Source organism: Populus trichocarpa, chromosome 1 (assembly GCF_000002775.5).
Source record: "Populus trichocarpa isolate Nisqually-1 chromosome 1, P.trichocarpa_v4.1, whole genome shotgun sequence".
Taxonomy (NCBI): domain Eukaryota; kingdom Viridiplantae; phylum Streptophyta; class Magnoliopsida; order Malpighiales; family Salicaceae; genus Populus; species Populus trichocarpa.
This window is the reverse complement of record NC_037285.2, coordinates 23,523,977-23,539,655: the sequence shown is the minus strand read 5'-3', so window position 1 is coordinate 23,539,655 and position 15,679 is coordinate 23,523,977. Positions and strand designations below refer to the sequence as shown.

Here is a 15,679-nt window from a genome sequence, read left to right as displayed (position 1 = left end):
CAACTGCGTGCAGCATCTCATTGCTCCTTTTCCGGTCCTTCTACAATGATTAAGCGTCAAGATGGTTTCAGCTAAAATAGCGGCCACTGGATTGATTTGTGTATTCTCATACTCTACATAAGTAGCAGCGGCCTCCAAGCTCACTAAACCCGTCTGGCTTGGGAACAACACAAGGCCAAATATGCCAAAGGCAATCAATCTCTTTTTCTAATCCTAACTTCTTTTTCCAATTCAATTTCTAGCATCCTCCATTTCAGACCGGTAGCATTCTTTTCCAAAAACTTTTCCAAGTTGGAGATTCTGAGCAGTTTTGACAGTTCGGGGATGATCTTGTCAGATCTCAAAGGCAAATAAATCTGATACAAATTGTTTGGAAACTCAGCCAACATCCCATATTCCTCCATAGTGGGACATAAGTCTATGCTTCCAAAAGAAAAACACCGGTAGTCTGGATCCCAAAAATGAACTATGGCTCGCACAGCTGGGCTTAAAACTTCTACCCTTACAATTTCCATCAAACGTCTGTATTTATTAAAAAATGCATCCTTATCCACATTCTGAAAATGAGTCGTTAACTTGTTCACCTCATTCATAATGCAATTCAAGTTCTTGATTGGTGACAGTTTCTTAGCATCGCTTCTAAGGCAGTCTCCTTCAGTCAATTGTGACAGTTCAGAATTTTTCCCATATTCTATGATGGAAAATTTAGCAATGGTGGCCATTTCGTTCACAAGTCCTGCAATTCAAAATGCTGGGGGTTAGACTTGTTTTGATGCAAAAGACATTATGGATCATACACCTTAAGGATAGGTTCTAGTTCCTTTACGTGAGACATATGGTAGGTTTACTACTTGGTCTCTAAAAAGGGGTCTCTTGCTGTCCCAGTGATCGCCCTCATAAAGGCAATATGGGGGTTCAGCAGATAGTGGGATGGCACATGTACCAATCACTATCAGTCTAAACACTCAGCAAAGAGTTGGGGTTTACACAAACTTAAACCTTGACTCAAGTCATAAGGCAAGCTGCTAGTCCCCCACCTAACTTAAAGTTTAATGTGTGTGCTCTCGACAAGATAGTAATAATACAAGTGATGCATGATAGGGTGCAATAAAATCTATATCCATATCTGATATACCATGCATGATAGGATGTAAAGATGCATGCTAAAGCTTTTAAACAAAGTATCATTCATAGTAAAAAAAAAAAAAAAACAACAACACATGGCATAACAAAAAAAAAAAACAATTACCAAGCTTAGCCCAAGGGTCCCCAGCGGAGTCGCCATCCTGTCGCACCCTCCCGAGAGCTCGACGTCGCGGCGACCCGTCCTCGTAGCAGGGATTGATTGTTGGGGTCTTTCTGTTGTGAAAAAGGAGTCGCCACCTAGTATTAAGGTCACTGGGAAACCTAACTGGTCTTTCAGAGATTCTAAGGCAAGGGACTGGTTGCGTAAAGGGAAGGTTTTAGCACCCCTAGTACGCCCTACCTAAGGTAAGCTGCTTGGTGTTTGATTTGCCTTATAATTGTCATGGTGTTAATGTTCTCTAATCCCATTCTTTTCCTAGGATAAGTCTGCTCTGATGAACGAAATCTAGGGTGCTTTAAAAACCTATTTTTGTTAGGCTCGCAAACCGTGGAGTAAAAAAAATTTGAAATGTCCTCGATTATAATCAAAGCTTCTTTCAAGGATGTGTGCGGATTTATTATTCCTAGAAAATTATTTTGGATATTTACCACTCCGGGTTTCTTTATCCAAATATTAACAGTGAATAATTTGGATATTCGTCCTTTAAGGATTTCTTTATCCAAACATTAGTGGTGAATAATAACAAATTATCCCCAATAATATTTTGGATATTCGTCCTTTAGGGATTTCTTTATCCAAACATTAGTGGTGAATAATAACAAATTATCCCCAATAATATTTTGGATATTCGTCCTTTAGGGATTTCTTTATCCAAACATTAGTGGTGAATAATAGATGAATTCCCCAAAAATAAGATTTTTATATTTTTTGGAATATTGGCCAATACCCTTTGGAGTTTTACAAACATGTTGTAAAATCCAGAAATGCAAGAAAAATGATTTTTGTTGTGTTTAAGAAATCCATGCGAAAACACATTTTTTAAACTTCAAATATTTGTTTTTTAGATAAAAAAAACGTAAAAACAATGTTAGGGTAGTGGCCGTATGCATGAAAACAAAACATTTTTTTTATTTTTATTTTTCTGATGTCTTGACGAAAATCGGGTATTTTCATACCGAATTTGTATCTTTATAGTACAAAAATACAAACTTGCAGAAAATCATAGATTTTTTAAATACATCTTTGAAGAAAACTTTTTGAATGGGCCAGACCCGGCCCAAAAGGAAAATGGGCCGAAATCAGCCCCAAAATAAAATGGGCCTACTTTCTACAGGGGCTGGACTCAGCCCAGCAGCATGGGCTGGGCTGGGGTCCAGCCCAAAACAAGTATAGACTGGTTACTGTACACCAGCATAGTAACCGGGTTACTGTGCATATGCACAGTAAGTAACAAGTGAATTATATTGTATGAACAGTGAAATAGCATTTCACTGTTCAAGTGAATTATATTTCACTTGAACAGTGAAATGCAAGGAAATGATGCATGCACAGCGACGAGAAAGAGACAAACCTGGTGGCAGCAACGATGTTGCAGACGATGGCGAACAATCCCTGTGATGCTGGTGGCGGTGGAGAGGCAGCCGACGAGGTCTCCCGGTGGTTCTGACGGTGGTGCTGCTGGCTGCTTCGCTGGCGGTGCTGCGGCGGAGGAAGAAGGAGAGTTGTTGGCCGGTGAAGAAGCTGGAAGGCGGAGGAGCTCCTGTGGAGGCTGTCGCTGCTGAGGAGGCCGCGGGAGGCGTTTCTGGGGCTGCTGAAGTTCTGCCGCTGGCTTTGTGTTGATGAGAGGGAGAGGGGACAGTGTTGGGGCTGCTGGCAGAGAATGAGAGGAAAGGGAGAGGGCTGCCCCGGTTTGGCTAGAGGGGGCTGTCCCCTGTTGCTGGCTGCGGGAGGGAAAAAGAAAGTCAAGCCGGCTGGGAGAGAGGAGAGGAAGATGATGAGTTTTCTGGTTTGTCTTTGGCAAGGCAAAAGAGGGAAGGCACGGCGTTGGAAGTAAAGGAAGAAATCTGCAGAAATTGGGCGAAAATGCTGGTTTTTTGGCTGACTTTGGACCCGATTTTCTCCTCCCCCAGGTCTTCAACAGAGATTCTATTTATAGGCGGTGTAAGAGGGCCATATTGTCTATATTGGGGAAAATTTTCAGCCCTTGATTCGACTCGAGGAATCCAAACCGTTGGTTCAAAGTGTGCACCTCGAGCTGCCAAATTTGGCAGCTCAAGGCTGTGAACTGCCCGAGGTGGCCACTTAGAGCCACTCAACGGAGCTGTTTCTAAATTTTTCAAACCGACCGGACCATCCTCCGGGATAAAGGGGTTTCAGGTGGACATGTTGGTGCATGTTTTGTCGGATTTGAAAGCCAGACGAGCCGGAAAATGCGCCTGGAAAGCAGCCACTCGGGCAGCTTTTCGAGGAAGAAAGTGAACAGTAACTGGTTCTTTTTTTTTTTTAATTGCAAAACGGCGCCGTTTTTGATAAAAATAGGGATTTCTTTGCCAATTCTCAATTTAGTCCTCCGACTTTCAGTTTCGTTCAATCTCATCCCTACTTGACCATTAAACTTTCAATTTCTTCAATTTGGCCCCCGAATTTTGTTAATTGCAGCCCCTATACTTGCGCGCCTTTTCCAATGTGGTCCTTGGTTTTGGATTTCTTCAATTAAGTCCCTAATTGGCCCTTAAACTTTAATATTTATGCAATTAAGCCCTTGATTTAACCAAATCAACTCTCAAAAATTATAATTTGACCTCAGAACTTTAATTTCTTCCAATTAAAGCCTAAATTGACTTAAAACTCAATTTTCCTTGCAATCAAAACCTCTATAAATTCAAATAAACCTTCAATAAAATCCAATTGAGTCCATAAACATCCAATTTTGGCCCTTTTCTCTTCAAATTAAATTTTCTCTTCCAACAGGGCTCTTCTCAGTCAAATATATACTGTAAAATTTCACTCCTTGCATTTCTGAACCTCCTCAATCAATTTTTTTCTGATTCTTTCTGAGCGCTCCCACCTCTTATTATTTTTCTAATCTCCTTTGGCTTTTTATTTTTATTTTTTGTGGGGACCCAAAAATGGGTTACAACAGTAGTAACAAACAATAACAATGACATGTAATGATTTATATAGAATTTCTTTTGATACATAAAATTAGGCATAGACCACTTTTACAACATACATTTTCCATCTATTACCAATATCCATCTATTACCAATATCCATCTAATATCCTATCCCATTTGCCAAAAATAATTTCATCTTGGAAATCTCAATACAACTCAATAGTTTCGAACACCATCTCCTTATGAATCAATTCTCACTTGATACCAAGATAGTCCTCTCTTGGTATCATTAGTTTATCTCATTCTTTTGGAATAACTAATCAATATTTTCTCTTTCATTTTTCGGAAGGTAATTGCCGATACTATTGAATCTCATTAGTATCATTAGTCTCCCAATATCGGGTTAGACAAATCAATTCCATTTAAGTGTCGATATCAATACAACCAATTGATATCATTAATTATTTCTACCCTAAAATAGTTAATCAATTCTTATTCACATATGGTTTACCATCAAAGTTGTCAATGTCAAGAACCCTTGCCATCATTAGCCTCCTTACCTGGAGTAGCTAATCACACCAGAAATGGTTGCCAATACCAATAGGACCGATTGATATAATTAACTATTCACGACCTAGAATAATTAATCAACTTATTTTTTTCCCTTAACCAGGAGTAACCATGCCGATGTTAGAAATCTTTACTAACATCATTAGTCACCCAATTACTTGGGATTGACTAATCAATTTAAGGAATGCTGGCACCAATGGAACCCCATCGATACCATTAGCTATCCAAACCCGGATAGCTAATCAATGTCATCTGAAATGTCGGTACCAATGGAACCTCATCAATACAATTAGCTATCCAAACCTGGATAGCTAATTAATGTCATCTGAAATGTCGGTACCAATGGAACCTCATCGATACCATTAGCTATCCAAACCTAGATAGCTAATCAATGTCTTCTCAACCTTCTATTTGTACCGATTCCCTTTTATTCTTCTTATTAACATCATATACATTGTAACAAACACTACGGTCATTAAGCATCATTCACATAACCTTGGTCACCCTCATCACAGTGCCAAGCATCAATTTATGCCCTTAACCACCCTCATCATGGTGCTAAGTATCATCATAACGTATCATTAGCCACCGACACTAGAATGACCAATTATCTATCATTTCTCCTCCAATCTCCTAGTCATTGTGTATACATATTCCATACTGAAGTATGTAAGATAATAACATCTATTCCAAAGTTATCATGGCTAATTCAATACCTATCAATGTATGCAAGGTAATCATATTCATTCTAATAATAACATAATTAATTTGATACATAACAATGTACACAAGGTATTCATGTTCGTTCAAACATTATCCTAGCTATCTTGATCCATACCAATCTACGCAAGGTATACATATTCATTCAAACATTATCTTAACTAATTGATCTATACCGTTGTACGCAAGGTACTCTTATTCATTCTAATAATATCATCACAAGTTTGATACATATCAATGTACGTAAGGTACTCGTATCCATTCCAATTATATAATAACTAGTTGATACACATCAATATATACAAGGTGCTCATATTCATTCCAATATTTATCAAAGCAATAAAACAGTAAATTTTGAAATTTATCAATGAGTTTATACAAAATGAAAAGACAAGGTGTGATGCACCTACCTATTTCCCCAACCGATCGAGTCCCATCAACTCCTGACGACCCTACTCCAGGCATCTCTTCTGTTTGAGAATCAAGAGATACAATTAGTACCCTCTTCTAATTTTATCACAATGTGTGTTCTCATACTATTGCCATCTCATTCAAATTAATTCATCACCATGTTTTGATTTCATTTTCTGATTATTTCCTTCAGCTACCTCATTAATTCGTAAGTAAAGTTATAGAATTCAGTTTTAAGTGTGGTTTGGCTTGTTGGAAAGGTAAGACACGGTTCTACAACTCTACTAAAGGATCGGAAGACCAATTCTGCCCTTAACACCCCCGAAATTATCTGTTATAATACTCAACCAAATCTGTCAAGTACAAGACAATTCGACCCTTCTTTCATTTTTAGTCCATATCTGGAGTTTTATAACTCCAAATTATACGAGGTCAGTTTTGTTTAAAAGATAACATCTATACCTACAACCTTTGTGAAGAACCCAATCTGGAATTTTATCATTTTGGCTCCCTAACCACAGCTGAAAGGTGGGTGATAAAACTGTTAAGTCCCAATTCATAGATTGGACAACCAATATCTCCCTTTTCCTACTATCAATAATATAGCCGAACATGCCTAAGGAAAGACACTAAGGATTTTCTTCAATTTAAATCATAAATAGCATGCTTTTGATGGTTAAACACAAATTAAGCCACCACACTTTCCACCATTATAACATGAAACACGTACCAAAACATCATAGCATTGTAACGGTTAGATCTTTCTAGATCAAGACAAAACCAAAACAGACCTGAAAATTGACAACATATTGTTCTTCGATGAATAACTTCTTATCGGAGTCTATAATCCTGATATCCACCGTTCATAATGAAGAGCTCATCAATATGACCCACATATCCAAACTTGAGCAGGATCCAACGGTGGACAAGGGTGGAAACTGCTAGAGACCATGACTGACCTGCAAGCAGATTTTCCTTGAAATGTTGTAAGGGCTATATCTCTCACATCGAACTAGAACATTCAGATCCGAATGGTTAGATGTTAGAGGGTAGTGAGAAGTATAATATATCCCAAAACCAAACCAATGTAACAGTGCAATTCAGAGATATGGCCGTTTGAATTTCTGCTCTCAAGGTACTATCTCTCTCTCTCTCTCTTTTCCTTTCATTCGGCACTCCTACTTAATTTCTGCATAATTTTGCAATTTATATAGCAAATATATCTATATTTACTGAAACACCCTTATATCAAGTTTAGGTATCTTTTCGTTCAACCAAATGCCTTTTCGCTGCTCGCTTTTAAAATACCATGCAAAAAAAATCTCTCTCTAAAATTTCTTTTCTAATAATTCAATACTATTCCATTTTATTTTATTTTAACTAGATCATCCCATTTTTGGTTCTGAATTATCAATAATTTTATTAATATCATGAAATTTGATCGGGGGTTTACAATTTACCACCATTTATATTTTATTTCTCATTATTCAATTCATCATGGTGAAGTCTTTTGTTGGGGTTTTACAGAGTTTCCACCAAGTCATCTACATATCTAAATTATAAATTTCTGAAGTTTCACATGAGGTATTAGCACCTTTAATGCGTCTTACCTAAGGTAATCTGTATTGTTTAATTATCTAATATAACTAACATATTGTTGTGTTTTCTAATTGTTGGTCAGTCTAAGGTTTAGGAAAAGTCTTTCTTAGTAAGGAGATCCTTATATTATCAGGTAAAAACCTAACCGTTCTAATGTCAATATATATATAAAAAAAAGAACTACCTTTTTATTTAATATCCATAATACGTCTTATGTATAAGTTTATAATCCTAGATACTAAAAGAAAACAAAATATTTTTTTAGTATTTTTGAAATATAGGCGTAGTTCTGATTGCTTTAATAAACTGGTTATTAAAGCCCAGAATGCATGCTAACACATATTTTTTTGAATTTTATTTTGTATGAAAATACAATATGAAATTTCTTATATTTTTTAGACTTGGTCATATGCATGAGAACAAGAAATGTTTTTTGTTGTTTTTCTATATATTTGTTTTGCAACATTTTGGAGAAAAAACAAGTATTTTAATAACGAATTTTGTATATTTATAGTGTAAAAATACAAACCAAAAGAAATTGGGTCGAGGTCAGCCCAAAAGATTTGGGCCGATGTCGACCCAACATATTGTTTTTTTTTTATATAAGGCTAGACCCAGCCCAAAAAACCATTAAATGGTTACTGTGCTTAGCACAGTAATTAGTTACTATACAGAATGTGAATTGCTCATATTCTGCATGCAAATGAAATGAAGAAGGAAAGCAGGTAAGAAGATGTTACATAGAGGGGAAGAAGATTACTTGGAGTGAGGGTAGCATGGTTGCTGATGTTGACGGTGGCATTGTTGTGGTGGCGACTAGGAGGAATGGTGGCTGCTGCTACTAACTAGCAAGAGAGATGAGGAGAAGAGGTTCCTTTTCTTCTCCGAGTAGAGGCCAAAGAGTGTTCCTTTCTTTTCTTTCCTTTTTTTTCTTTGTTTTTCTTTTTCTTCCCTTTCTTTCCTTTGTTTTCCATTGTTTTTCTTTCTTTCCTTTTCTTTTTTGTTTCGTTCCTTTTTCCTTTTTCTTTCTTTCTTTCTTTCTTTCGCCCCCCAACCTCCTGGTAAGGATGGTATTTATAAAGGGCGGGGGGGGGAGCTGCCCTTCCCCTGTCTAGTCATGGCGAAGGGGTAGTGTAGCGCTAGGGCGTCCACTGTGTAGCCGCCCCAGAGTCGCCTGTAAGCCTTGTTACCTCTGCCCCTTTCATCATGGTGGTAGGCCATGAGAGGGTGTGGGTTGTGTTAGGGTTTTTAGGCAAGTGGGAGGGAGAGAGAGAGAGAGAGAGAGAGAGAGAGAGGGAGGGAGGGAGGGAGAAAGGTGCTGTAAAGGAGGGGAAAAAAACCTTTTTCCCCTGCCTACAGCACGTCTAGGGGAAGTAGAAGATGTACAGTGACATCCAAAATGACACCATTTTGAGCTTTGTCTTTTTTTTTTCTTTTTGGAATAAGAATACATGAAATGGCATCGTTTTGTACAAAACACGCCTAAGAAGTCCTTTTCTCCAAATCAGTCCTCAATTTTTTATTTGTTCAATTAAGTCATCGATTTAGATTTTGATTTTAAGAATTAATTCAATTGCATCTTTTTCAAATTCAAATGTCAGCCTTGAAGTTGGTTGCCTTTTTCACTTTGATCCTTGGTTTTGAATTTGTGCATTTTGGCATTCAATTGATCAACAAACTTCCAATTTCTTCAATCTGGTCCCTGATTCGGTCAATTTCAACCCTTATATTCACGTTCCTTTTCCAATTTGGTCCTTGGTTTTGTATTTCTTCAATCAAGTCCCTAATTGCATTTTTTCAAAATGATCCTTGGCTGAAAATTTCATTAATGCAGCCCTTAATTGACTCCAAAACTTTAATTTTTCTATATTTAAAATCCTTCCTCAGCCAACATTTTCTACGTCGCTAGTATCCTTGCTATTATTATTTTATTATTTTATTTTTATTTTGAAAAGGAATAAGGTAAAAAATGGTGGGGAATAACCCAAAAATGAGTTTTGACATCAACAAGCATGAAGGATGTCATGAAAAAATCAATGAGCATATCCAAGATGCAAAACAAGTGAAGACTAAGAATTAATTGTTCATTTAAGTGTTTATGTAAATATTTATATTTTAGCTTAATAGCACAATTAAAATGAACTCAAACACTTCACTCTACATGTATATAGGATTAGTATCAGTTCAAGATTCAGCAGGTTTAAATTGTCAAAATCTGGAATTTAAGTTGGTCCGGTCGACCATTTGGTAATACCAAGTGAACTGGTTGTTCAGTTTGGTGCCGACAACCTTTTCTTTCTCTTTTTCTTTTTTCTCTCATTGATTCTCGCTTGTGCCCCTTCAAAATTTCAAAGCATGCCTTCAATTTGTTATTCCTTAAGATTTGGTGCCTTTTCTTTTGATCATTATTTGTTTTGTTTGGAATAATTTATTAAATTAGAATTCTTTGACAATTTCATCCCCCTTCAATTTTTTTATCTTTCAAATTTTGTTCCTATTTTTTTTATTGCTATTTTTTTTATTTGAGATAATTTTTTAATTTGATATTTTTTTACAATATCATCCTCCATAAAGTTCTTTTTTCCTATCAGATTTGATCCCTCATTCTTTTGATTGCTATTTTTTTTTCACTTTGGCAATTTTTTTTTAAATTGATTTTTTTTCCTGTTTTCATTATTCAATATTAAATTAGTTGAGAATTGTGCTTCTTAATCAAGTTCAAGTCTAGGATTTTATAAGTTGGGAGTTTTAGAGATTAACTCAGGTTTAGGAGGTTCACCCGAGTTTGCTTGGTTTTTTTCCTTTTTTTAAGCTCATGTTTATTTTAGTTTCATCCTTTAATATTTATTTAATTAGATATTGGGCTCCATTGATTTTTTTTTTCTTTCTATAAGATTTTTCGCTTATTTTGAAAATGACTCGGGATATCTCGAGTATTTTTATTTGTTGTTTTTTTTAATTTCTCTTTTTTATAGACATTTTTTTCATTTAATTTAATTTAATTAATTAAATAAATATAGGAAAGTGATGCTCATTTCATAATATTTTAAAATACAAAATAAAAAAATATATATTTGGTAGACATCGTTTTATCGGCATGGATAATCTTTTGGTTAAATACAAATTTATTCAAATACAAAAATTATTAAACACAATTAGATATATGCTCTGAATTGCGATATTAAATATTTTGATATTTATTTACAAGATATTTCCATAAAAAAATCTACCTGATATTTATAGACACAGAAATATAGCTTTTACACTTACAAAATATTATGTCGGGTGTAAATCAATTTTCTTGTGAGTATGGCCCTATTCCTGCATTCAATTGCTTTCATTAGACGTGAGAAGCAGGGCGTTCCTCTAATTGGCTGTTTACTAGTCTGCTTTCTCATTAATTGAGATATCTAGTTAGTCACTTGTGGTTCAAACCAAGGACATTTGTATATTTTCATTGGGTTTTTTTTTTTTTTTTTTTATCAGGGTGGTTTATTTCCAATTTTATAATTTAATAAATATAAATAATATTAAAAAAAATAGTTGATGAGTTCAGGTTAGTTCGTGGGCAATTCCACACACATCAGGTGGTGCGTGCAGGGATGTTCATTGACCAATTGCTGTCATGGATGAGGCGGCACGTGTGGCAGATAGTTTTCAGTTTGTTACCGACAACTTTTTTTTTTGTCTTATTTCCTCTTTTCTTGATTTCCGTACGTGGCACTTCAAAATTTCAAAGTAGGTTTTTAATTTGTTATTCATTCGAATTTGGTTGCTATTCTTTTGGTTATTGTTTTTTTTTTATTTTAAATAATTTACAATCAACACAACATTATGAAACTTGTGGATTTGGAATTATTCCAGAGTTACATTCATTCCAGAAGCAGGGACTACTCTGCTTTCTCATCAATTTTGAAGAGTCTCGCACTCATCACGGTGTGATAATTTTGAAGAGTCTCGCACTCATCACGGTGTAATGCCTGAGGAGAACTGCCACTGTTGGCTGTTTACTAGTCTGCTTTCTCATCAATTGAATTTGAGATATCTAGTTAGTCACTTGTGGTTCAAACAAGGGACCGGTACTGTTACATTCAATATTCAATTGGGTGTTGGTTTCATTTGACGTGAGAAGCAGGACGTTTCTCTAATTGCCTGTTTACTAGTCTGCTTTCTCGTTAATTGAGATATCTAGTTAGTCACTTGTGGTTCAAACTAAGGGCATTTGTATATTTCATTGGTTTTTTTTTTTTGTTATCAGGGTGGTTTATTTTTAATTTTATAATTTAATAAATATAAATAATATTAAAAATAGTTGATGAGTGCATGTCATTGCATGGACGGTCTACGTGCACTTCAAGTGATAAACCCAATTTTATAATTTATTTTTTTATAAATATAAATAAATTATAATTTTATAATTTGATATTCATTGTCAAATGTCATTGTGTGGAAGATGATTATTAGCAAGGGAGGAGCAAAGAAGTTTTCCTGTCCTGAGCTATTAAATAAATATATAATTTTTTTTTAAGATCAATTATTAACTCATGTAAATGAATATTTGAAGTTAACAGTAAAATTTTAATTTAAATATATTATCCAAAATATTAAAAAATAAATTTAAAAGTACATCCTTCGATGTTTAGTGGAATATAATTCATTTATAATCGAATCTGAATCTATATTGTAACAACCCCTCAACCAGGATAAAATAACAATCCCATGTCAACTGGAAAATAAAGTAATTAAATTTTTTTCCTTTCTCAATTCCTCCTTCCTTCACTAGATTCTTCCTTGGATTAGTGTTTTATAAGTTGGACTTTATAAGTTTACAAGGTTATTCTCACTTATTTTTTTTTCTTGGATTTGTTTTTATGTTTTCCCTTACTTTTCTCTCTTTCTCTCTCGCCTTTTCTTTTCTTTCTTTTTCTATTCTGCTTCTGCCCAATCGGCAACATATAAAAAGAAGGAAGAGATAATTTGTTTTTTTTTTAATGGTAAATAATCATTTTATAACCTTTAATGAGTCGTTTTGCTTTTATTTAACGGTTTTTTTTTTATTAGCACTACCAAGCTCCGTTCATCCTAAAATTTTAACCAGATTTTATTCAATATATTTTAAGATTTCTCGTAAAATTTCAGCTCAATTTGATAGTCGGATTGAAAATTACGCCCAATAACATAAAACTGGTCAAATTGTGATTTTTCATCAAATTTCTGAATTTCTCCAAAAATTCTGAAATTTGAAAATTCAGAAATTTTAACCCAAGTTAAAGCATAAGGCTCCACGTAAATTTTCAGAATTTTTTGATTACTTAATCGAGAATTATGATTTTAAGCATCAATGTTTTGATTACTTAATCGAGAATTATGATTTTAAGCATCAATGTTTTGATTACTTAATCGAGAATTATGATTTTCGTGTATGGCCCTTTAAAACTTCAAAGCACACTTTCAATTTTTTATTTCTTCTATTCTTTTGATTATTGTTTTTTTTTTATTTTAAATATTTTATAAAATTGAAATTCTTTGATAATTTAATAAATATAAATAATATTTAAAAAAAATAGTTGATGAGTACATGTTAGTTCGTGGACAGTTCCACACACATCAGGTGGCGCGTGTAGGGATGTTCATTGACCAATTGCTGCCGTGGATGAGGCCGCACGTGTGGCAGATAGTTTTCGGTTTGTTGCCGACAACTTTTTTTTCTTCTTATTTCCTCTGTCCTTGATTTTCGTATGTGGCCCTTTAAAATTTCAAAGCACACCTTCAATTTATTATTTATTCATATTTGGTTCCTGTTCTTTTGATTATTGTATTTTTCATTTTAAATAATTTATAAAATTAAAATTCTTTGATAATTTTATCCCCCTTCAGTTTTTGAAATAATGTATCACAATCAACACAACATTATGAAACTTGTCGATTTGGAATAATTCCAGAGTTACATTCATTCCAGAAGCAGGGACTACTATGCTTTCTCATCAATTTTGAAGAGTCTCGCACTCATCACGGTGTGATAATTTTGAAGAGTCTCGCACTCATCACGGTGTAATGCCTGAGGAGAACTGCCACTGTTGGCTGTTTACTAGTCTGCTTTCTCATCAATTGAGATATCTAGTTAGTCACTTGTGGTTCAAACTAAGGGCATTTGTATATTTCATTGGGTTTTTTTCGTTATTTTATAATTTAATAAATATAAATCATATTAAAAATAGTTGATGAGTGCAGGTCATTGCATGGACGGTCTGCGCACTTCAGGTGATAGACCCAATTTTATAATTTATTTTTTTATAAATATAAATAAATTATAATTTTATAATTTGACATTCTTTTTCTTGGATGAGACGGTGCGTGTGGAAGATGGTTGTTACAAACTTTTCTTTTTCTTCTTCTTCTTTTTTTTCTCTTCTTGATTTTCACGTGTTCCTCTGTTTGGCTGTTTACTAAGTGGAGAGATAGTGCAAATTTAACACTATTTATTAAGTGGCAAACACAATCTTTTTAAAATATAGTGTTTCTTGCTTACCTCAAATCTCTTAAAAGATACTGAAAAAGTGTTAATTCGACGCATCTCGGCAATTCGACGCATCTCGGCACCCTCGTCATCTTCTTCTATGGCAAGTACTTTTACAATATTACATATATTAGATTCTTGCATGGAAAACTCTATTATGCATATTATTCACTTTGATTATTCTACATATATATTTTCTGTTTGCATATGCAATATTAACTAGTTTTCATTATTCAATGGATTTCGTGAATCCAATAAACTTATCCAGGAGGGAGAGTTTCCAGATAAAAAACAAGAAAGAAAAAAATATATTAAAAAAAAACCTGGGTTATGTTATATTTTTAAAAGAAAAATAACTGAATTAATACAAGATTTTAAATATTGAATTATGTTATCTTTGAATCGACCAAGATTTAATTATTGATATCAACAAAAATAAATCTTGCACGCATGCAGGAGCTCAATCTGTGACTTTCGACTTCAAAAACAACTGTCCATACACAGTCTGGCCAGGAACTCTAACGGCTGCTGGCGGTCCGTCTTTATCTTCAACTGGCTTCACATTGGCAACGGGTGCTTCATCTTCGCTGAGTGTCCCTGTCAATTGGTCTGGCCGCTTGTGGGCCAGAACGCAATGCTCTACAGATGCCTCGGGAAAGTTTGTTTGTGCTACTGCTGACTGTGCCTCTGGTGTCATAGAATGCAATGGAGCCGGTGCGATCCCACCAGCATCCTTGGCAGAATTTACTCTTAGCGGTGATGGTGGGAAAGATTATTACGATATAAGCCTTGTTGATGGCTTTAACCTCCCAATTTCGGTAACCCCGCAAGGAGGTTCTACTGGCTGCCCTTCTACAAGCTGTGCAGCTAACGTGAATGCTGTTTGTGATCCTAGTTTAGCAGTGAAAGGTTCAGATGGGACTGTGATTGCCTGCAAGAGTGCGTGTTTGGCATTTAACCAGCCGCAGTACTGCTGCACAGGAGACCATAATACAGCTGAAACATGTCCTCCTACCCAATATTCGATGACTTTCAAGCAGCAGTGTCCTCAAGCTTATAGTTATGCTTTTGATGATAAATCGAGCACGTTTACTTGTCCTAGTGGAGGCAACTATTTGATTACCTTTTGTCCATGATCAAATGTATGTTGTGGTTCACAACTCTTTCTTTTTATGGAAAGAGTTGGAGGACAACACATTTAATAAATGTTTTTATGATAATTAATAAAGAAATGGAATAATATCCCTAAAGGATCGATTATCAATTTTCATGCTGTTGATATGGTAAAACTGTATGGTGTATGCCATTCATTATAAATTAAAGATATTTTCAGTTCATTGGTCAAGGTAGCAATCCTTCAACTTATATGTACTAACTACTAAGTAGACCTAGTGTCGAATTCAATCTCAAAACATTGTTATTACCTTTGTTTCCCGAGTTAACTTGTCATCAGGTGCTAATCTTTCTATGGAATTTAAATCTAAGCGTGTGGTGCTCATTTTATAAATAAATTTAGCTCATTTTATTTTAGTTATCATGATAATATAACCTGGGTTCACTTAAAAATTTACGAATATAAAATCCATTGAGAAACTAAGAATTCACTAAGCAATCAATACATGCACGAGGTGCTTGTTTTAAACTATATAAAAAAAGTTTT

The 15,679-nt window shown here is 34.8% G+C and overlaps 1 protein-coding gene across 1 annotated transcript; it reads left to right on the top strand.

The window, feature by feature from the left end:
- The first annotated feature begins 2,703 nt into the window (after window positions 1-2,703).
- LOC127905663 (thaumatin-like protein 1b) lies at window positions 2,704-15,283 on the top strand. The gene is made up of 3 exons (XM_052455287.1): window positions 2,704-2,834; window positions 14,061-14,122; window positions 14,476-15,283. The coding sequence occupies exons 1-3, from the start codon at window positions 2,704-2,706 to the stop codon at window positions 15,153-15,155; spliced, it is 873 nt and encodes a 290-aa protein (XP_052311247.1). The 3' UTR covers window positions 15,156-15,283.
- The last annotated feature ends 396 nt before the right edge of the window (window positions 15,284-15,679 follow it).

What these genes read in the sequence shown, in the direction of transcription:
- LOC127905663 (XM_052455287.1), top strand. Translation starts at nt 2,704, where the DNA reads ATGCTGGTGGCGGTGGAGAGGCAGCCGACGAGGTCTCCCGGTGGTTCT. An exon ending in GCCGGTGAAGAAGCTGGAAG is followed by an intron (nt 2,835 to 14,060) that starts GCGGAGGAGCTC and finishes ATACTGAAAAAG; the next exon opens with TGTTAATTCGACGCATCTCG. An exon ending in CCTCGTCATCTTCTTCTATG is followed by an intron (nt 14,123 to 14,475) that starts GCAAGTACTTTT and finishes GCACGCATGCAG; the next exon opens with GAGCTCAATCTGTGACTTTC.